This window comes from Atractosteus spatula, chromosome 3, assembly GCF_055471065.1.
Source record: "Atractosteus spatula isolate fAtrSpa1 chromosome 3, fAtrSpa1.hap1, whole genome shotgun sequence".
Classification (NCBI taxonomy): Eukaryota; Metazoa; Chordata; class Actinopteri; order Semionotiformes; family Lepisosteidae; genus Atractosteus; species Atractosteus spatula.
Window position 1 is genome coordinate 22,354,196 of NC_142708.1, and position 23,570 is coordinate 22,377,765.

Consider the following 23,570-nt stretch of genomic DNA (forward strand, 5'->3'; position numbering starts at 1 on the left):
CATGTTTTATTATAATGTTATCTCTTTTACCTTTCCTCATTAAATCTTCTTCCAATTAAAACTTTACATTTTCCAGGAGGAAGACAGGCAGCCAAAAGAGGAACGGTACGCAGTACTCGACTCTCCTGCAAAAAAAGAAACTTTGAAGATGAGTTTTCCTATACAGGCTAGTAGATGAATACCAACATCCAATAATGATTGCTTAATGAGAAAATATGTGTTCAGAATACAAGTATTACACCTAGATCCTAAACTGGCACGAGGACTCTGGTATTTTATAGAAGAAAAGTGAAATGCTTAAGTTTTATATTGTAAAATGCAGAATCACTACTTCCATTTCCAGTCCTCAGTGGTACTACTTGTTACCTCTAGATGAAACACCATGAGCTAGAAGTCAACAATCTTTATGTATCACTGGAAGTGATCAGACTTGAGACTATAAAGACTTTGTCTAAATAAAACTGCTGCTGCTCAATTAGTCGATGGATGAGCATAGATACCAGAAAAGGCATTATTGTGGCCATGGTTGTAAAGTATGCAACTGTACAGAGTTTTAACAGGCGTTAAACTGTTTGGAATTATTATCAAATTAATTTTCTGTTGCATTAACGTACCTGAAATCTACAGTATTAAGTAACTTACTGTATAGTCTTTGATTTCTACATGTTTAGGGATTCCCATTTTTACTATTTTACAATTGCATACCCTCCTTTAAATGGCAAGTTATGATCACCGACATTATTATGAATATAGTAAGAGATAAATACTGTATCAACATCAGTGATGTCTGGACTTTTAAACTTTAAACTGTTTTTAGTACTGTATAAACAGTTAACTTATACTAATCTCTTGACTTTTGAAATGTACTATACTATTCAATGTTTGTAAAATTCAATGTTTGTTTACCGTGTATCAAGCATCCCTAAAAAATTAAGTAAAAAACGTCCTTGTTTATCCAGTTATTTTTAATTTTCTAAGCCACACATAAGACATTATAATGGGGCTGGTGGTAGCAAAAAGGTGAACAGGAAGGAAATATCGCATAGGAAACCCCAGAGCAATATCTGCAATTAAAAATACCCGTCAGCACAAATGTGATGAGTACAGGATGGACAGCAGGGCAGCTGTGGGTTTAATGACTGCTCCTGGAGTACGCTGGGAAGCTCCAGAGGAAGCAGACACAGTTTCACTGACAGGCAATTCTCCAGCCATTTCCCAGGCTGTTTTCTTCTCCCTTTTGGAAGCCGAACTCTGCCCCTTCCCACAGCCTCACTCACCTCAGCTGGATGCTGAACAATATACAGACATGTGGAGACTTCCAAAGGGTGGACTGGGAGGAAGGGGCACAGGCAGACCTTCTGGGGGCGGCTGAAAATGCAATAGATGTAGAAACATAAGATCATGGCATTCTGTTCTATTAGAAAGCATTTCAAAGCATACAAAAAGCATCCAGAAACAGTCACTCTGGTAGTAAATCGCTGCAGTGATGGTTAGAAAAATCCAGTTGTGTATTTTAATGATATAGTGGTAGTTTGGATGGGAGAGGGCAAATATCATTTGTGCAAAATCTCTGTATTAAAGGGTTCCCCCCTGTGCCCACCCACCCCTGGAGTATCACCTGCTGTACTCACAAAACTGTTTAGTAAAGCAAATGTGACAATTTGTCCCCCACCCCTAGGTATTTAACGTTGAAGGCCTTTCTAATGTCTAAGGGAGGAGGGTCATTTTTCCGCAACCCAATGATAACCCTACTCTCGGGGTTACAGTACAAGTATTCTTACTCATTCAGCTGTGCCAGGAACACCATTTTGGAATAAAAGACTTTGCAATGAAAAAAAATTATGCCTTTTCTCCTCATGAATTTGAAGTGGTTTATATTTTAACTAATGAAGAGAAAACTGCATTACATACTTAACATTATTAACTCTTTAAAATACTTATTTTAATTATAGTTTGGGGATCTTGTCTAGTAGGTCTTAAAATGGCAAATTCTATAATGTAAAAATATCAAAGATCAAAGTTTTGTATTTAATTTTATTCTAACCACAAAGACTGAAGCTAGAAACCAGACAGACAGCAAGCATTAAGTTTTAATCCTTTTAGTATTGTAGTATTATTCCTTGTAGTATTACTGGTATTTATTTCAGTACTTTGTTAATATATTATGTACCTCATTTTTATGTAAGTTAAGGGAATTGAAATGCTGTTTAAAATATTAGAAGAGTGACAGTTTAGTGCACTGTCAACCATGAACATAAGTTATTTTGAATGAAAAATATAATTATAAAAACTTTCCACGGACTTAATTTTTTAATTCTTTTTGATCACAGGAAAGGATGGATTGTTTCAATGAATATAGAACATACATTTAAGTTTTTGGTAAAGATAAAATACTTGAACTGTACTCAATTTAAAAAATGGGGTGAAAATACTATTGCTCTTTGTTGTCTGATTACAGGTTTACCTCACTTGACCTTAACTTTAGAGAAACGCAAGCAAGTACTTCATAATTAGTCTTCGGGGGAAAAGATTTATATGGCAAGATATTCCAGTTTAGTAGGTGCTTTGCTTAGAAATGCCAACAAGTGAAATCAAAACATTTCCTGTTTAACACAACCAAATTTGTAATGCAGGATGTAAAGACAAAAGGAAGCATAATTGCTAATAGCAACATATGTAAATACAAGTAAACCGTGAGTGTCAGCATAGACTCAAAAACAGATTATACAGTATTTTACAGAGGTGCAGTTTCACACAAACCAGATTAATTTACACCAGATACCTATGCCTAATCTATTGTTGATCAATGAATAGGAGTAGATATGGAAGAAACCAAGTACATTTTTCTATGAAACATTACATTTTCTGAAAAACTGTACTTTAATGAGAAGTATTTTCTGTGATTTGGCCTCAAGTTTAAAAACTGCAACACTTGTTTGTGTAATGACAAATGGTACCATCCTTCAAAGCATGATATTTTGCAGCAATTTCATAAATATCTGGTTTAAATCTGTACATTTTGCTCATTACTAGGCAACCTGCATTCAGCCTAAGACCTCATTGTTCATTAGCTATATCATTCTTCTTGAACTATAAAAAATAAACCACAGAGAGCCAGGATTTGTAAAGGGCATATTTTAGTCTGACTCGGTTAGATAAATTAAACAAAAGAAAGTTCTTCTCCATTGTTCACATTTCATAGGCAATAACAAGTGTACTGTACATTTTATACTCCAAACCCAATTGACAATTGAGGTTGGAATAACGCTTAGAGTTAATTAAGCCAGAATTACTTCTTTTCTATAACCAAGGCCAAAAAGCTATAAGTCCTGTTTGAAACATGAGCTATTACTTACAAACAATTAAGCTATGTAACAAACACCTGTATAACTTTTATACTTGTATAAACATTTATATAAATATTGATCATGTTTTTGCTCTATTATTCTAGTCTAAACCGAAACACAAAAATGTGCCGTTTCTCAAATTGATTCTTCTAGTGCTGGAAATTTGCCAGGATTTCATGTGGAAGTGTAATGGAGGAAATATGTAAATTAAAAGAAGAAGGAAAGAACATTTCTTTCATCCTCTCACATCTGGGGCAAACAGGTCCTAAATGCTTCAAAGATACAGATGTACAGTATGTTTACTTTAAAAGGTATGACTGCATATTTCCACAGTAGAATTATAAGCATACCTGTTATTTTATTTATACATACTTTATTTTTTATAAACCTACATAAGTTTACTACCTAAGTCAAACTGTACAGATATGTTCTATATGTTCAATAGACACACATTCTCATAATTCCCAATTATTTTCCTTTTTGCAATGACTATTTCTGTGCTGAACGATTACAAGTTGCATCTCTGCTGTTCTTTGGAAAACTCATTAAAGCTTTTGCCTGAATATGTATGGCTTGCTCTTCTTAGAATGAGCCCCAGACTGATAAGGCTTTTAATTACATGGACAAGAAGGAAATTAAACATGTCATGTCCCAACGGAAAAAGAAAACAACAAATCATTCTGTTGTGGTGTTTCAGTGCAAGATACTAATGCATATTTTATCATATGGTTACCTTGTGACAGCACTTGATTGGCAAAGCGTCAGTTAGCTAAATGGCCTAGCCCATTAAAAGGGTTATCATTCATGCACAACCATAAATCTAAATTAACATTCTGATGAGGCTGCTACTATAATCAATACATTTTTCTTCAACCAATAAAGATAAACACTAGGCATAGAGTAAATACTGAAAAGGGAGTGTGTGTTTTATGCACAGTAGCTGTCTGCACAGTACTCAAGAACCTACATCTGAGTCAATGGCTAAAAACATTTGTTCACAATTTACATTAAATGGGAGCTTGTTTTCATTTACTAGGATGATCCTTGTTCCTAGGACGAAGGAATAAAACTGTAGAGGTCTGTGTTTCTACTGAGATTTGGAATCTCAGAGAGACTCTGAGAGCTAAGATGAAGATCTTACATATTTAATCAAAATTTAGTGCTGACTACCACAAACTTCTAAGAGGTGTTGAATGTTCCTCTGATTGCTCACAAGCACAAAATTTTAATCAGCTCTGATATTTTTGTTTCTTTGGAAATTTGGAATTCTTTTACAAACTGTGTATACAGCAGATTGTCAGCATTGATTGGGTTCTTGCAGACAGCAAAAAATAAGATTCTTTCCTCTTTGGGAGTTGAAGGTGCAAAAGAATCCAAGAAGACATCGCACATAATTCTGAAGGAAATTCTGAGACTGAACAAAAGCGGATCACACATTGGAGACAAACAACTAACAATCATTGTTTCAAGTAAAATGTGCAATGTGGGCTACCTGATCAGGTTAATGCATTGCCAGATTGAATGGAGTAATATTTTTGTCATCTCCTCAGTCATGTTTATCACCAAGCTTGCATTCAAGCTGGTGGTGGACACACTAAGTACTAATCACAATGTGGTTTGAATGCATTGTGTTTATCACATCTAATATTCATCTGGAATCTGCTTTTGTAAATATGTAAGCAAAACGTTAGAGTCAGCGACATGAAGCACTATCATATAGGACAAAGTACAATATTTCTACCCCATAAGTATTTTATGGTACAAAAGCACCAATTTGTCAATGCTGAAAAGAAAAACATTTTCTGCAAAGGAAATTTTTCTCCTTTCTTCTTGCATACTGTACATAGTATGGGAAATGAAGATGCAATGATTTCAAGACTGAAGACCATCTGAGGTCCAGTGTATAATATGTAATTAACTTGATATACCTTCGATAGTTTTAGGATCCAAAGACTTAAAAAATGTCAAAACCAGTATTTAACCTTAAAATGCTGCATATCATAAATGAACAAAATGTGCAATAAAGATACACTTCCAAGGTCTGGTAAATAAAAAGTTTAGTTCTACAGCATATGCTCATGATTATCCATAGGTTAGAACATACTTATGTGCCACAGTGCTAAATTAGAAAGGGAATGATTGGACCTATGACATGTAAACATCCACTCACTATGAACTATCCACATCCAAAGAAGGCTCCACAGCCGAAATGTTTCTTTTCTTCTCTTTTCAACATGGAATAAACCTTTACTTGTTCCTATGCACTCACTATGCCAGGTTTATAAAAAGATCTCTTCAAATTGTTGAAATGTGGATTTCAATAAGACAGTAAAGATACAGAAAACAAAAATATTTGATTCTGGGATAGTATTGATTTAAATTTAATAAATACATTGTTGATTGAATCAAAATGTCACGTTTACACAAATTGTATTGCCCATCTTAACATGTACAAAATAGCATTATCCTTGCATTTACAGTATTTTACATAACTGCAATCTTTGAAACATTTAATGATCTGTCTAATCATAGTACCGGTAGTGGATATGTCTAAAGCATAGTTATTGTAGGTAATGCAATATTTTTTTCTGAAATGGCAAAATATATACTGTGTTAAATATAGCAGCAAAACTTAAATTAGCCAACGCAAAAGTACAATTGTATTTCTGAAGATATTCCAATCCCGTGCACAATGATTTTAAACAGTTTTCTGATGGATCATTGTCTGATATTGTTAGTTCATTTGCAGCATACCTTCTACCTGATTTTTTAACACTGCTGGAAATAACTGTTTTTTCACCATCAACTGCTGTGATGTTATTGAAGATTTTTATCATTTGTAACCAGTCTATACTTCATATGACCTTATCAAAGCTTGATAATAAAACTTTGATTTAGATCCTTGTCCACATCAGTATTCTCAGTCACCTTTTTGAAGGATGTTGCATGGTGTTCACTGTGAGTACAGTGTCACTTTTTCAGAAGGAAAACAGGTTATATTACAAAAATGAAAAGGATCAACAACATTATGCACTCTGGAGTGGGTATTTATGGTTCTACTATAGTCAATTGTATTAAAAAAGTATTTACTAGGAATAACACCCAAAACTTAAGTGTACTGAAAGGATTATGGAGTGTTTTAGTCAAAATTAACCTGCTTGGCTGAGGGCTGACCTCCTGGCCACAGTTAAAGGAGGCTGGAACACCCAAACAGAGTGAGGAGTGACCAAACGGCAGCTGCAGAGGTGGAGGTGGGATGAAGAAAGACATATGCGAGGGAGAGAAGGGGTAACATACAGTATTTATGATGTTTTAGATGAGGAAACGACATCAGGAGTGAGTATGAAATACTGACAGCTGAATCTACTGTTGTCATCCCTCCCGAACGTTCGTTATAAACGCCATTTCATTTTAGCTCTTCTGTCTAATTTCTGATGTTAAAAATGTTAGTTGACAGAGTGTAATACAAGTAATACAGTAATACTAAATATTCCCCTTACAAGATTGCAGGCTTTGAAATACAAATGCTTCACAACATGACACACCTTGCATGAACCCACTGACTGGCTGTACTGTATGTTTGTGAGACATCATTAAGTGAAAAGTTTGCTTTCACATATATTTTGAAAAATTATGCCTTAAGGGTGGAAGTAATATGGTACCTGTGAGTTTTCTAAAGGAGCAGGATAAAGATGAACATGGCGGCAAAGATCAAAACAGGAATGACTACATCCAATGTAGCAATTACATGACCTCTATGAAGTGCAGTGCCACAACCCCAGAGAAAACTGCCTGCCACGCCACTACAGTTCCAAGATAAACCAAGTGATCTGAAGTAAGAAGTAATTTATTTTTAAAAACTCAGTGGGACACTTGAATCACATTGCATGCCATGACAGAAGCATTTAAAGACTACCAATAAAATTACAGTTGTTTTCATGGAGCTCTAGGAAATCTCACAAAAAAATTAAAAGAACATGGTTCTCAAAGTTCCAACTTTTTTTACCAATTAAAAATGGTTCCTTGAGACCTTCTCAATCGCCAGCAGAATATCTCCATTGCCTGCAAGGGGAAACAGAGAACCCATACTGCCAAATTCAAAGAGTACAACTATTATAATAGGACCTTCTCTGCAGCAAGACCTATCCTATTGGGTAGTTCAGTGTCTTGTTATGACTGTTTCAACACTGCCCCCAGGTGTTTCAAATGAATATTACTTTTTTTTTTACAGAAGCTGGAAAGTACTAAAAAAATTGAATCTAAATAGTATTATTTGAACGGATTGTTACTTTGGTTATCTGGGTTAGGGTTAGACCAACCAAATGATATTTTGCTTATTGATTGAATAAAAACATAAAACCATTAAAATCAGAGAACCCTAATCAAACCCTAAGTTGCTCTGCAAGTTAAAAGCAATGTTGTTAACCATCTCTGGATCTGAAAAGGCAATTCTAAAACATTTGGAAGAATTAAGAAAAGGGTAAATACTACAAGCATTCTTAAAGAATGTTTCATACTAAATAAAGTTATTAATAGCTTGGCATTCCTAAATACCCCTGTGTGGATGTACCTTCCATCCAATGGACTTCCATCCCTTCTAGGGCACATGGGAGGACTATACTTCTGGGACAGACTCCAGGCTGGCTTAACACTTATCAAACAGCAATAAACAGTTTTCTAATAATAGATAGAGGATAAATAAAGTCTGCACTGTCTCCAGATATGTATCATTTTAATAAAAAAAATAACTTATATTAATAGTAATTAGGATATAATCAATGTGTATACTTGAAAGCCCCAAGAACATTTCTGATAATTATCAGCAGGAGAATTTGAAGACAATATATTTAATACTTTTAGTAAGCAATAAAGCTGTCTGAACAGACCATCATTTATTGCAAAGATCTTAAGTATTACATGGTAAGTATTTTCCATCTTTATGTGAAGACTTCCAATTGGATTGCAATGTTGACCAGATACTTAGTTTTAATACTGTACCCCATCACCTACTGTACTATTACTACATATCCAACTTAAATACTCTAAACATTGTACAGCACCACATCATGGGACACACCTAGGCTGCATGTCTTTGAAAGGTGAGAGGAAACATGCAAACACAGAAGATATTCTAGTGCCAGATCCAAGTACTGTGAGGCAGTGTCACTAGCCTGCCAATCCACCCAATAACATTAAGAAATCCATAGCACAATTTTTTAAAAAGTTGACAGGTAGTACAAAAGCAAAAGCAGACTCTCAATTTCTTTTTTAAATGCAACTTTTATACAATTATACTAAACACATGTGGGAAAAGTTTAAATGAATTCCACTTCACACACTGCTTCTAATGACATATCATCTGGACTGATTTTAAATCCCAACTCATGAGTATAATTAAACTAACAGTAGATTTTGCTCGCTAAGTATGCAATGATTATCATAATACAAATTCATAATTTCTATAATGTGGCATATCCAATGATCTTTGCATTACTGTAAGCAGACACAGTCTCTGAAATTATTAATTTCAGAAACTGTGAATTTTAATGGTTATATTTTAGCATCCATATTCATAGTGAAATATCATAAATTTGCATAACATCCAAAATAATCTTATGGTGGTCACACTAATACTTGCTTTTATAAGACTTACAGTATAAGTACCTTCCATCAATGGCAGTTTATCTGATCCTCCTGAGTGACATGCAACAATAGTCCAGGCTTTGCAAACAGCCAAGCTGGTATCTAGGTTTGTTGCGGTAGAGTAGGTGACATGTTGAAACTCCCAGAGAGACTTTCCAATGCCTCTGGCTGTAAATGTGAAGAAATAAAGAGATGTATCCAGGGACTTATCCTTTAAAATCCTCTTGTGTACATCAACTAAAAAATAACCAACCCCTTCTCTGTGGCCTACATCCATTAAGTAAAGTAACAACTACCTCACCTCAGAGGAGACACATTCACAATAGACAGTGCACCTTAGCACACAATAACAATAACAGAATTGTATAAGGTAGCTGCAAGATCAGAAACACGACTCAGTTATTTTTCACTGCATTTTTCCCCTTGTGGTTCTTTATAAAAAAATCATTTATGATCAAAGATAAATCTAATCGGGCGTGAAACTCTATGAGTTAAGGTTAATCCAAGTGCACTCACAATTTCAGCAACATCTTCTGTTCTTCACTGATATTTACTTGGTACAAAAGACATTGATCTTCATTAAGATCTAGGGATGGCTGGAATAATAGTGATTTTATTGATTGACTCCAATTAACCTACACTGGCTACAAAAGAAGGTAATGGCTTTCGAAAGTCTTAGAAAAGTAAGACATGCATCGCCTGCTTCCATAATTTGTGACTAAGACATTTCACATTCTTGTAATGCACAAAAAAATATTTGAGCACACTACTGACAATATACAGTATCTATACATGAATTATATACTGTACATGCAAGCTGACTCAGACTCACATAAAACATTTACCAAAATTTTTAGGACGTACATGCCTGTCTACTTTATTTACACCTAAAGGCCAAACTAGATCAGTCCTGGACCTAAGCAACCTATAATCCTATAAAGATCTTTTTAATAAAGCTAGTCCAATACTATAATATTGTACCTAATTGGCATACAAATGAACATTTGGTGTAATACTGCTATGGCAGGACTATGATGTAATGCCAGACAGAAACCACCTAACTTGCTGTAGTCATCTGTAACACTCTGACACACAGTTTTGAACATCACCTTGAATATCCTGGTTACAGCTGGACCTGCCTGGCAAGAATTGAGTATCAAGTCTCTTAAGATTTTCCTTAGACCTTTGTGCTTTATTATTTATTGGAATATGGCTGTCGGATTATGTCCTTTCTGTGTTGACCTTAATGCAAATGCTGATATCTACTCCAACATACTGTATGATATTCAGGGTCGTGCTAAACCCAGTGTCACATAATAAAGTGACCTCACAGTATACATCAGCTACAGTATTTATGAGGTTTTCAACTCCATATTTCCAGAAGGAAACTATATGACAATTTGGAATTTCATTAAATTCGGAACAGTATCCTCCTGTATTCAAGCATTGTTTCTAATAATACGAGCTCAAATCGCTTATGTATCTTTCACATTTCACATTTCGCATATGCATCTTTCTTTGAAAGAGTTAATTCTGGTAAGAAACTATTTATTCAATGATAGTAAATTCAACTGAGAAGAAGTCAATAGCAATATATCACAACAAAGAGAATTGTTCCATCTTATTCTGCAAAGAAAGTAAAAGAACCCTTTATCTTCAGATAATAAAACTGCATGAGTTAACTAGGATATACTAGTATGAAACACAAAAGAACAACTGCAATGACCAAATGAGCACCAACCAGAATTAAAAAAAAACAGCTCAAATATAAACTAATATAACAGAACACAGAGCCCCTGTTAGTGTAAACTAATAAAGTAAGCATTACATGCGTTTGCACAATGACAATTACAGACATTCATGAAAACATCAATCAATAATTATTTAAGTGAACTGAACATCTGACATGCTATACATATATAATGCTCCCATCAGATTTCTAAGCCACTCAGACTCAAAGGATTCATACAAGCAAATATACAAAGCCATATTAAAATGTCACTTCTAAAGGTGATGACACTCATTTCAAATTGTGATAAGGCTAATTTCAGTGCACCATAAACAAAATATTGGAGACCTCTGTATATAATTTAAGGTAATTTAGGAAAACCGTGTTCCTTTAAAAAGGATTGTATTTTGCCAAGTTTTTTACAAATTCATTATACCAAATATCTTAATTTTAGTCTGTGAGTATGTACTGACATAAATGTATTTTATAAGAATATACCGTATATTCTACAAGATTTTACCTTTCAAAGAACCTTGACAATGTGAGAAAAATAATTTTCAGAAAATAATACTTAGTTACGCCCAGTGAAAGAATCCTAAACATTTTAGTTATATCCATCCTTCCATTTTCTAACCACTTCATCCAATTCAGGGTTGTGAAGGAGCTGGTGCCCATGTAGGCAAGGCAGGGGACACCCACAATGGAACCATTGCAGGGCACACATTCTTATTATGTTAAACCATAAAAGTGTTTCAAGAATATTTACTTATTTTAGCTGGAAATTATTTTTCATGTTTATACCAGACTGCTGCTTTAAAATCCAGATATCCTGTGTATTATGATTAGCATAAAGTTATCAGACCCTTTTAAGAATATTTAAATATTTTTTTTGTAAACACAACAACAAAGAATTGTCATTAATAAGCATAAATAAATTCTAACTGGTAATAACACCATTTTTCCAAATGAAGAGGGAAAATATGCATGTACTTTTCAGAGCATTGCAATATTTATGCTGAAAAATAAACTGAATCTTTAATACTACAGTGACCTACTTAAGAGCAACACTGTAAACTGTTTTTACCAACTGGCATCAAAAATGTCCTTAAACCATGCTAATGTCAAGGACATCTCATCTTTTTAATTATTCATCAGGAGTCTGTCCTAGTCATATCAGCACAGCCTAATTTAGGTGGATATGCCCTGCCTGCACTTTCTGTGTGCTTGATGTGTCTGCAGAGGGCATGCAAACTCACAGCCAATGTAATTAAAACAGAATGAATTGATCAAAAGATACTGACACCTCCAAATGCATACAGTAATAGAGATGCCCAACGAATGCCAGAGAACGCTGGGACTCCTGTCACAATGCTCATCCCTGGCAGCCATGGGCTCTGCTCACTCCCTGCTAGTTTTGCTGGGGATCCAGACAGGTAGAGTCCATGCCAGTCAAACTCATTAAACCATGAATGAATTGGCCTGAAAAGGTCACAACTCATAAAATGGAGTGAGCTGTTACAAGTATCAGCCATGCCTAAGGTAAAAAAAAAACTACAGCAAGATTAACAGGGCTGTAAACATTCCTTTTTCCTCATTACCTAAACAAAGAAATGGCTTCAATAGTATATCCACTAAACTCCGTTTAGAACAGAGTGCAAAGAGTAACTTCAGGCTATATCTATATCTAATGCTTCCCTCCTAATGTGAATGATTTGAATAATTATGATAATTAACAGGCAGGGCATTTACTCCCATACAGGGAAATTTTGATGCATTAAAAAGAAATAAAAAGATAACTTGCTTGAACTCTTCAAATATAATTAATGTTCTAATGGGCTACTTGACTACTATATCAGCTATATACAATGTACCTTATATCCCTTAGGAAGATCACTTGGGAAGGTGAATGAGAAGAAGAGAATTAAGGATGAAGGACTGGTCAGTGATTGCCACGTGTGGCTAGATGTGTGCCATTACAAAGCATCATAGGGGCAAATAGGAGAAAACGCATCAGTAAAGCCCTAGAAAAACTCTGAAGGAGGCTCTGAATAAAAATGGGAGATCCATCTTGACAAGCTGAAGTCTGATGCATGAGGCTGAAATAGCATTTGATCTACTGTAAATGTGACCCAGAGTGACATTACTTACAGTATATGTCGAAGTGCATCAAAATGTGAATGTTATCAGTACTATAGCTTATGTACATTTACATTTAGTGTTGTTGTAAGAAAAACTTTGGGGGAGTATATTAGAACTCTTATTATAAGCTCACATGAATACAATTAATTAAAAAATACATCCTGAATTAAAATGTATTTTTTGATTGCTATAGAAACAATGAAAGTATTATTTACTAATAAGTTTTAATCACAAATGTGGCACATTATCACTGACCATTTTACGTGCATTTCTGACAGAAACTGAAATCTGACATCGAAAAATCAATGCTGAACATTTTACAGTGTTATGTGGCACAATGAGGCAATATCCCAAATAGTGGAGCCCAACAGATGTGTGTCAATAATTCTATTAACAATATTACTCTATTATCCTACTTATAAACATTTTATGAATATTTTTACATTTTCCAAATAATGGAAAAAAATGGAAAAAACGTATTTTCTTCAAAAATCAAATCACCAATTGATTATGAATTTAAATTAAAGTTGCATAATTTCAAAACTTTATCAATTTGATGTACCATACATTACTTGAAAGAGAAATCTTCATGTTCAGCTTCTTACTCTTAGTTTTATCATGAAAACTTAAAATGAAGTAATTCAATATCCTTTAACATCTGGTTGACTTTCCTGACTACAAGAAACTGTATTAATGCAGAGTTATTCAGTATTCACTGGATTATTGAATTGTTTTATTAAAAAATATACACAAAAATCACCCTCAGGGTTTCAGAAAGAAAAAAACATTCTGAAGAACATTTACTGAATGGTGTTTATTGATTTTCTGAGGGTAGAGAAATTGTCCAAATAGATAAAAATATTTTTTACATGATGTACAGTAACTATCTCCAACAAACCATATAGCCTGTACAAAACTTATCAGCACCACTCCCCACCCTCCACAGAATATACAGTAGGATGATGCCTATAGTAATGTATTACTATATTTAGTTCAGGTGGGTAGCTGCGTCAGCATGCGTAGGCTGTAAAGGAACAAGTAATAGGTTTATTCCACGCAGAGAAAAAGAAGAAAGAAAACACAACGTTTTGGCCGTGAAGATGGCTCCAAGGCCGAAACGCTATGTTTTCTTTCTCCTTTTTTCGAGCATGGAACAAACCTATTACTTGTTCCATTACTATATTTACTGTAGATGCATTTACTGTGCATCTATGGTGTATCTGTGATTATCTATTTTATTGCCGAGTATTTATTTGCACTTAAGTCGGGGAGACCAGTTTAAGACTAAATTTTTTTTTCTGCTGGTATAATTATGGTAGTACAGCCTGAATGAATTCTGAATTCTTGAAATGAAAATTCAGAGGGCTCAAAATAAGTCAAGATTTAACAGAGGGCATTAAATATTTCCCAACATCTTGTTTGCATTCTTTTGACAGCCGCCAACCCCTGACATACAGAAGTATAAAATTTGACAGCTCGGACAATGCAATCATGAGTAAATGCAAACCAACTAGCAAATCACAAGGAAACCCATGATCTACAAAACACTTCCACAGAAAGCAGGCTTGTGGGATGAATGCTTGTTTCTATGTATGTCCTATCTTAACTCAACTTTGTTCCAACTGACTCTGGCCCTCTTTGATATATCTTAGGGCTGTACAGACTTTTCTTTTATCAAGAACACCCACCTCTTACATGATGTTTAATGGAACAAGTGAAAAGTTAAAAGTCATCTGTCCCAGCATATGTAGTACTAAAGACAACTTCAGGGTCTTTGGTACTACAACGTGCTGTGCACTCAGAAAGGTCCTAAAAAATGCAGTTTCTTCTTACAGAGCATTTACACAAGAGAAAACCCAGTAAAATCTATGGTTTCCAGGTGTTTTTGATTTCAGGTGATGAAAGTACAGGTGCTTTTTCAACTTTGCTGGAGGGCTAACCTACTATACATACAGGGTAAGGTTTCAGTTAATTTCATTGTTAAAGAAAGGAGAGAATGTTTTAAATAGTGAAACTATCCGATCCAAGTTTGTTAGATCACAGGTATATTTTTAGGGCTCCATTTTCAGTTGATATTATGCCTTTGCAAAACAGTTTGCCCTAAGATTTTGCCTATGAATGTAATGCCACAATTAGATATGTGACAATGTGTAACATCAGACAGTCTGTGAATGTTGTAGCAAAAATATTTTCTCTCAATCTCAATGTGTTCCTGGGTACCCTCTGTTGCTACTGTACATCCTGGAATTTAGCATCCTTATGTAGAGCCAGGCCATAAACAATGGACTGACAGGATCTGTTTTTCACATTTCCTACACCAACCTTGGTGCTCCATTTACTTTATCTGTTATGGTTAAGTCTTCATTACATTTCAGTCTTTAGTGATATTCTAAAAAAGATTACTGTTGCACTGTGTGATTACTCCACTAGGGACACTCCTGATATAAAGTGACTCTTTGTATCTTAAGTATGATTGTCAAGATCATAGAGAGGTTAGCACAGCTAGCGGTTTGCACAGAATCATATCATACAGTACGCTTTAATGTAGTCATGCACATGCACTGCTGTCTTGATTTTGACTTAAACTGTCAAAGCACTCACACACTGTCCTGCTTTCTTGCATTCAATACACCAAGCTACTCCACAGAGCTAATATGTTCGGCCTGATGTACAGTATATGTATTCCCTCAGTGATCTCTCAAATTAATGCAATGTAGGAACACATCCCATTTACTTTAATAAATCAAAAAACTTTGGGGGTTCTTAACCATGCTGAAGCGTCAGCTTTATGTATTATAGAATGGTAACTGACCCATTCCATTTCAAAATGTTGTCATGAAATAATAGGAGATAATGTACAAATTCACATGGAAAATGTGCTTACATGTTGCTCTTGCAGCTCAAATGAAAATAAGATTTAAAATATCCTTCTGTGTAAAAAAAAAATAACACTATCTCAGACTTTTCAGCCAAACATCAGTCCTCATGAAAATAACCACTGATGGGAAATATCTCCTGTAAAATGTGTTACCTTCATAACTTACTAGCAGTGTTCAAAGAAGCTCACACCAGCAGTCCATGCTTTATGTATTTTAAGTTGATTTTTTTTTTAATGTATCTCCTTTAAATACAACTTGTACAGTCATCATCTATTGTAAATCTTCAATATAGACAGAGGTCCAAATAACTTTGTAGAAAATATCTATAAATTCTTTCCAATTATTTTTTCAAAGCATTATCCTGGATAAATGAAAATCAGGGGGTGCCTAAAATGCTTACACAAGGTTGTACACTATATTGCTTTTTTTAAATTGGTTAGGAATCTGAAACACTTCAGTAGGTATTTATTATAAAAACTATAGCTATAGATGCATTTGCTACAATTCACACAGTTGTCCAACTTTTCTTACCTATATTTTTGCAAAAAAAATTCAATGTTTGTTACTGTATATTGCCACTGTTTTTTATTGTAGCATAGAATTAAATTAAAATTTAGACTGTTCAATTACTATACGATTAACTCTATGGCTCTGACAGCGTGGGTTGGGATCCATCTTAAGAAACAAGTCTTTTAACTTTAGTCAAAAAATAATTCATACCATCTTCTTCCTATACCAGCTTAAAAAAGGAATAATGCCATCAGGTCAAAAAATGTCTTCTTACATTTCTGAGGAAGTGCACAAATGCTAGGAGTTCTTGATCACAAAGCAGGAAAATTAAAAAATGCTGTAGATTCTGAAATATTACTAGTTTTTACAATAGGTTTAAAAAACAACACATGGATTAGCCCAATTCTGTGACAGCAGGGATGACAAGAAACCAATCTTAATTTTCTTTAAAATTGAACTAATGACTTCATATCTTTCCATTTGAGTGAGATTAACAGACAGGAACCAGAAGTAATTAATTGATTTTCTTTACTTCAATATTCAAATTAAAAAGTATTGCAAGGCAGTTAAATTCATTCTTTAAAATTATTTTTTCTTTAGCAGGTTTATATATTATCGATTTGTGGGATGGGTGGCAAACAACTGGATATATTAAATTAAAGAACACCACAGAAAATTATTTTAGAAATAACTTTATTTACACAAGCCAGAAAGACAGATGTAAAGAATTCTAGAAATAGTTTTAAAATCTTTTAAGCAATCTGCAGATTGTATTATAATGTTTTTGAAGTAATAGGTGGCCTGTGACTATGAGAGAGGTTTATAGTGTGAAGATTTTAGAAGATAAAATCAAGAAAATAAAAGTCAGCACATGAATGTGCCTTCAAATAAATCATCCTAAAGGAGTTTTAGCATATACATTCCATCTATCTCTCCTCAGTTTTAGACTAATATTTTATTTTGAGCTTTCAAACACCACTGCAATACAGAAAAACCACAGTAAAAGCTAAACCTGGCACAGGAGAAATTTATGGTTTTGCTGCTTAATGAGCCACGTTAATCTTAAAATAAGTGGAGATAACATAACACATAACAGAACACAGCCTAAGGGTACTTCTTTTAAGGAGCTGTTACTCATGACAGAACTGACAATGAAGTGAAAAACTATACTAAAGCAAAAAAAAAACATGTAACTAAAAATAAAGAACACAGGAGAATGAACTATGATCAGTTGCCTATGCAGTCATGTTTTAGGCACTCAAACAATATCTGGAAAGCGATAAAATGAACACATCAAATCTTAATATACTGTATTTACTTTGGCATACTTAGATTGGGTTGAGTTGCATCAGAAATACTGGGTTAGCAGATGACACCAGCAGCATGCGGAATACAGAAAACATAAACCTTGTTAATTAAAATAAAATGTGGCCCATGTAGTATATTAAAAAAATACACAACACAAAAAAGTTAGTTTTTTTATATTTGTTGTGCTGAAAAATTAGGTTATACAAAGTGTGATAACCTTTCATCTTATTAGAAAAGAAATAGATAAAGTGTAACTTGACAAATACACTTTGTTCTTAGACACAGACATCAACCATCTTTTCTGTAATACACCTGTTCTTATGTACTAATATACTTTCCATTTAAGTTTTGCTCAAAACTGAATAGCATGTAACAGCTATATTAAATAGAGAAAAGAAAGATTAATACAAAATGATTGGCAACAAATATTTTGAGATGGGCATAATCAGTTATAATAAGTGGACAAGATAGAGAATATTAAAATATAGTTCTTGCACTCCAGTATGCATTTGATTTTTCGAGAATAAAAATACCAGAAAGACTACACAAAAATAAGATGACCCAGCAAGCTTTCACTTCCTGCCTGAGGGCTTCATGCACTAAGAATATTAACACAAATATTTGGCAAGAACTGACTATGCCATGTCAGAAAATTAAAGGATCAGAACAAGTGCACTGTGATACAGATCACGTTAGCCTCTGGCTGTATGGGGGAGCCATTGCCTGCACAATTCAACAAGACACTGCTCTGGCCACACGAGATCGCTACAGGGCACATTAGGGATTTACAGACAGAGGCTTTGGATTAATATAAACAAAGGCTGTATCCCGAACAGTGTATTGTGTTGCGTCTTGTGATTTAGTTTTCAACTGAATGGAGTGATCCTTATTTGCATGTACTACTGTATTTAGGGAACAACTTTACATTTATCGTCAAAGAAAACATAGTTTCAAAGTTTTGTGATTGCAGTTACTTCGAACAGTTTCCACCGTTCCATCACTCAAAAAAATAACCTTTTAAAAATGCATCTTTTGGAAAAGCTTATAATTTATACATACAGATACTGGATCTTCTTTTATGTTTGCTTAGTAATTCAGCGGATAAATCTCTAGAAAAAGACCATTCTTCATTTTCATTGATAATGGAATGCTGGTCTTTAACATGGAATGTTTTTTCCCCTTAATTGTACTTCAGTCCAATTTTACATTTGCAATAGCAGCATCTAATTTAGTATCCTGTTTGGATGACGAGGGCTAGTTAAACATACTGGTTAGCTAAAAATCCACTTCAAAATAAAAAATATTAAACACGTTTCTCGTTACAATCCAATAATTTGATGGTGCATTTATTAACATCCCTTAACAGTGTTTCGGCAAGTCCCTAACGTGTGCTCATCTTTTCAAATGAACAATTCTGAAGAGCTGCACTTATTATTAACACAACAAAGTAAAAGTACCTAAGCAGTCACCCAGTGAGGTCAGGCAGTAGTCCTGAACCCCATCCACTTAATAAAATAATTCATGGATTATTAAAAGGTATCAGGCTATTAGATTGTAATAAACGCATTGTTTACATTTTTTCACCTTTGATATGAAGAAAGTAGACGGAGTTAATTCGGAATATCCTTAAACGCATGGGACCGAGGTCACATTTACTAAAACTGAGATCATCAGAATAGCTAGACTACTGTAAATGTACAATTAAATATAATGTTGACATAAAAATCAAAACACTTTGAAAGATATAAAAAGCTTAAAGGAAAGTATCGGGGCCCCTCATCGCTGTGCGTTACAAATCTTTCTCGCTAAATATACATAAATAGTATTCATGATCGCTGATGTTTGTGGACCGAGCTCTCGTTTCCCGTGGCGGAAACCACAGCACTTACAAAGCAACTTCCTGTCAGTCTAGGTACTCGCTAACCACGAGGTGGCGGCCTCACCTTCCCCTCATCTTTTCTCTTCGGGAAGATGTGACAAGAACCTTGGCCTCCCTTTACTTGGGGTTTCCTACCTGCACCGTAAACACGTGGGTCTCCGCTCGGGTCTTTCAACCGGCAGTTCCAGTAGATCCTCAAAACCACCTGAGTTCTTCTCTTTCTCCACTTCTTCAGATGTTGTAGTTAATTTAACCAAGTCTTCCTCGGTACTGCAACACTCGTCGGCGAGGCTGAGAGCCGAAACACCAAGGCTCTCTGTCTCCATGTCACTCGAAGGGAAAAAAAGAAAGGTGCTACGCAATCGCTCTTTACTTGCTATACTGCTTTTAGCTGCTAGATGTCGGTAAATGACCATGTTTTTTTTTTTGCAAAACTACAGCAGCTTTTTGTATTTTATTCTTCACTTATTTATCCGAAGCATGGATTGGTTTGGCTAGATCAGATTATCACGATTTTAAACCGCTGATTGCTGGCACCTGTTAATCCTGAAGGACTTCAGATCCTTTAGATTCTGTTACAGAATTTTTGTATACTGTATTTGTAAACAACTATTTTAAGTTCACAAATATGTTCTTAAATTGAGAGTTGCCTTTTAAAGTTCCAGGTGATTAGAATTAGAGCAAGAGTAAATGGTAAGGTTTGTGTTAAAAAAACACAGGTTCTGGAAAATCTTCAATACAATTCTGCTTCAGACCTAACAATTTTCTTAAATCACCTTTCATCAGGACAATGGTCCAAAGCAAAAGGCAAAAACTGCATTGGAGTGGTTTAAGAATTAGAAAATTGAATGTTCTTGAGTTTCTGTGTCAAAATTATGACTTCAATGTTATTGAGAATCAGTGGAAAGTAAAACTTTGAAAGCTTCTGTTTTGAAAATCACTGTAAGAGATCCCCAGGCAGCTTGAGAAAGTGTGAGTAAATCTACCAAGAAGAATAGGCAAAATTTTAATCAAGACAGTGTTGCAAAGTTGGAGGTTAGTTTGGCTCTAAGTACTGTACTACCAAAGGTGATTCCACCAAATAATGAGTTGGTGGGACTGAATACTTATGCAATCAACATATATTCTTTCTTCTTTCGCTTTTACTAACACTTACTGTAACTTATTTTACTCTTGGACAGCTAAAAGCTAAAAATGCTAATAGTATATTCTATATATGGCCTTTGCTTCAGTTTAAGATATCTTCCATTGTTGTAATGGAAATAAAACCCACCTGAGCTGAGAAGAAGGGTGTATAAATGTCCAATACATCACAGGAGAATAATGCAACATATTTTATTAAAGATCTGCTTCTCCAGAGCAACTGTTTATTATTAAAAGGAATGGACAAAGAAAAGTGTCAGAGCACAAAAGTACAACAGTAACACAGACTAATACTACATTTGCCACCCTTTTTTAATAAAACCATTATTTTTAAAAGAAAGAAATGTTACTTTACATAAAAGGTGTCATTGACAGACTACACAAGACTAAAATGTAGAATTCACAATTAAATACACGAGTTCTTCCAGGATTTCTCCTAGAAACCTGGGAACAAGGACACTTCTCGCCCATGCAGCCAGGATGTGCGGCAAGCTCTTGGGGCAGGGGAAATAGACCCATTTTCCATCCCTGGATAGCAATCCCCTCTGGGATTGTTGATTTTGCTCCATCATACCTCCAGGTGCGGAGAAGAGAGCTTGTCAACTCCAGTCTTCTATGGGTTCATGGATAACTGATGGCTTTGTCTTCTCCTTAATTTATATCGCAGTTATATTAGCAATACTGAGGAAAGCTGTTCCTTGGTTCACTGAATATTAAAGACCTCTTAGTAGTGTAGGTTTTTCCTCCCTCGTTGCACCCTGTCCTCTCCCAACCCTGGGTTGTCTGGAATTCAACACACTGCTTCTCTTTCTTGCTGGGATTCCCTCAGGATCCACCCTTCTCTGCTGGAATTTAGCTGCTTTTAGGGCCCTCATCCATGAGTACAATTACACATACTGTAGATGCAATCCTCACTTCTCTAGGAAGTCCCTCGTTTAAAGCCATCCCTCACAGAATTGTACACCTCTCTGAACTCTTACATCTTGTTCCACCAGTCTCTGTGGATTTACACATGGGAGTGACCATCTAAGCAGGTATTATGATATTCTTAGAACCCTACCTGGGCCCCCAAATGGGGTGACAGGAGTGAAGAAGCTGAACTGCGGCTCTCTGGAGTTGCCGGCAGTGGAGCTGCTGAGCAGAGGCTGTCCGGATGGCAGGCAGGGTCAGTGGGATAAGAGGAGCAGCAGGCAGCTGTGGAGCTGAACAAGTACTGCATGGGTTAGCAGGCAGAAGGCAGCTGTATAGAGGCTGCCAAGAGGAAAAGGGGGGAGAAATACTCCACAAGTCTCCACAAGACTGACGCTTCTTAAATAATATGCTTTAGCAGTCAAGGGATGAAGGCAGAGTTAGTGGCCTGACAGCTAAAGAGAGCTCAATGTACTGTAGGAGCATTGGTCTAGCAGAGCATGGAGCCTTAAATAGGTAGACCAATCAGATGCTTGACTGGCTGCCTGATTAATAGATTGAGAGAAGGATGGAGAGACAGCCCTTCACTCAAAACGGTATACCAAGACTTACAAGTCCATTTCTTTTTTTTACTCTCTGTAACATTGCCCTCAAAAACCCAAGGGGTTTATAAGGGATGTATTTAACCAAGGAGGTATATAAGCATAATGTCAATTAAACATTCAATGAAACACACTGAAAACTCGTGAGGAAACAGCAAACTACAGTATGTTGTGAGTATATTTATCTTAAATTGTCCCCCTGAGGACGAATAAAGTATTTTGGATTGAATTGAATTTTTCTCATTAAGCAGTCACTAATCCATGTTGCACCATTCTCTAATCCATGCTCGGTCTTGAACCCCTACAAATGTTAATGTGTAAATTATTGTTTTGTTGAACTTTGTCCTGTAAAAGTCTACATATTGTTACACATTGGGTAAAATTAAAAAAGGAGTAGGAAATAGAATAATTTAAATAAATAGTACCTGATATGGTCAACAAATATACCCAAGCAGTAGGTAAAATTTGAATCATATGAGAGTTATTTATTGTTTTGCACAGCCCTGGCAAACGGGTAATAAATCAGGGGCAAACAAAGACTAACAAATATGTATGAACAGAACAATAAAATAATACTAAATGACACAATATGCAACATTAAACAAAAACATATATACCATTTACACTATTTACAAATAAAGGTGTCACAGAGGCCTCCATTCTTAAGAGGTAGAAAACCCGGAACTCTAACCCTGTAACCTGAAACACTATATGAAGTTTAAACACATCAACAAGAGAGATAAATGCTTCTTCTCTCTCTCTGTTAAGATCTCTTCTTGTCCTTTTCACCTCTCTGTCTTTTCTTTTTGTATGCTGTGTTCTGATGAAGACTTAATCATTTACAAAGAAGTTAAATAACTAGAGTAACCAGAGTAGAGTAAACTAGAAAATTCCATGTGATCTTACCAGCCTGTAAGCTCAGTTGCAACTGAGTATAAAGGAACTCATTGGTTTTAAATTTTACAACACCACCCCTAGTTGTGACAATATTATGTCTCATGTTTTATTGTTGGGGTGACACAAAGACATGCTGGTTAGGTCTGCTACCTCATCACTCTTGGGTCCTGGGTTTGATTCTTCACTGGGACACACTCTGTGTGTTTCTGTGGGATTCCTTCCATCTTTCAAAGACTTGTACTGGATGTGTAGTCACACCTTTGTGCCCCATGCTTCTGGAATGGACTTCAAATTATAACTAGTTTCCTGCTTGTTATATTTTACCTCTCTAACAGATAAATCTGTTACACATATCTGTTCTAAATCCAAGATTACTGTCCCATATTGCTAAATGATGTTTAATTATGTGTAATTACCAGATACACCCTTTTTTCTTGAATGAATTCATTTCAAAATTAATGAAGCATTTTAGATTTTAGAACCCAATCTGCATTCAGGATAAGCACCTTTATAGGAACAGGTCATGATGGAACACTCAGGACTGTTTTTAATTGTACAGAAACAGACACTTTCTGGTAACTAGAA

General features: G+C 35.1%; 1 protein-coding gene across 1 annotated transcript in view; it reads right to left on the bottom strand.

The window, feature by feature from the left end:
* Positions 1-19,850, bottom strand: part of dtwd2 (DTW motif tRNA-uridine aminocarboxypropyltransferase 2) — a 57,357-nt gene extending 37,507 nt beyond the window's left edge. Inside the window, exons 1-3 of the mRNA XM_088911503.1 lie at positions 19,570-19,850; positions 1,278-1,368; positions 31-125 (exon numbers count right to left, since the gene is read on the bottom strand). Coding sequence (XP_088767629.1) covers positions 31-125; positions 1,278-1,368; positions 19,570-19,850 — 467 coding nt within the window. The remainder of the gene's footprint in view (positions 1-30; positions 126-1,277; positions 1,369-19,569) is intronic.
* Between the last annotated feature and the right edge of the window lie 3,720 nt (positions 19,851-23,570).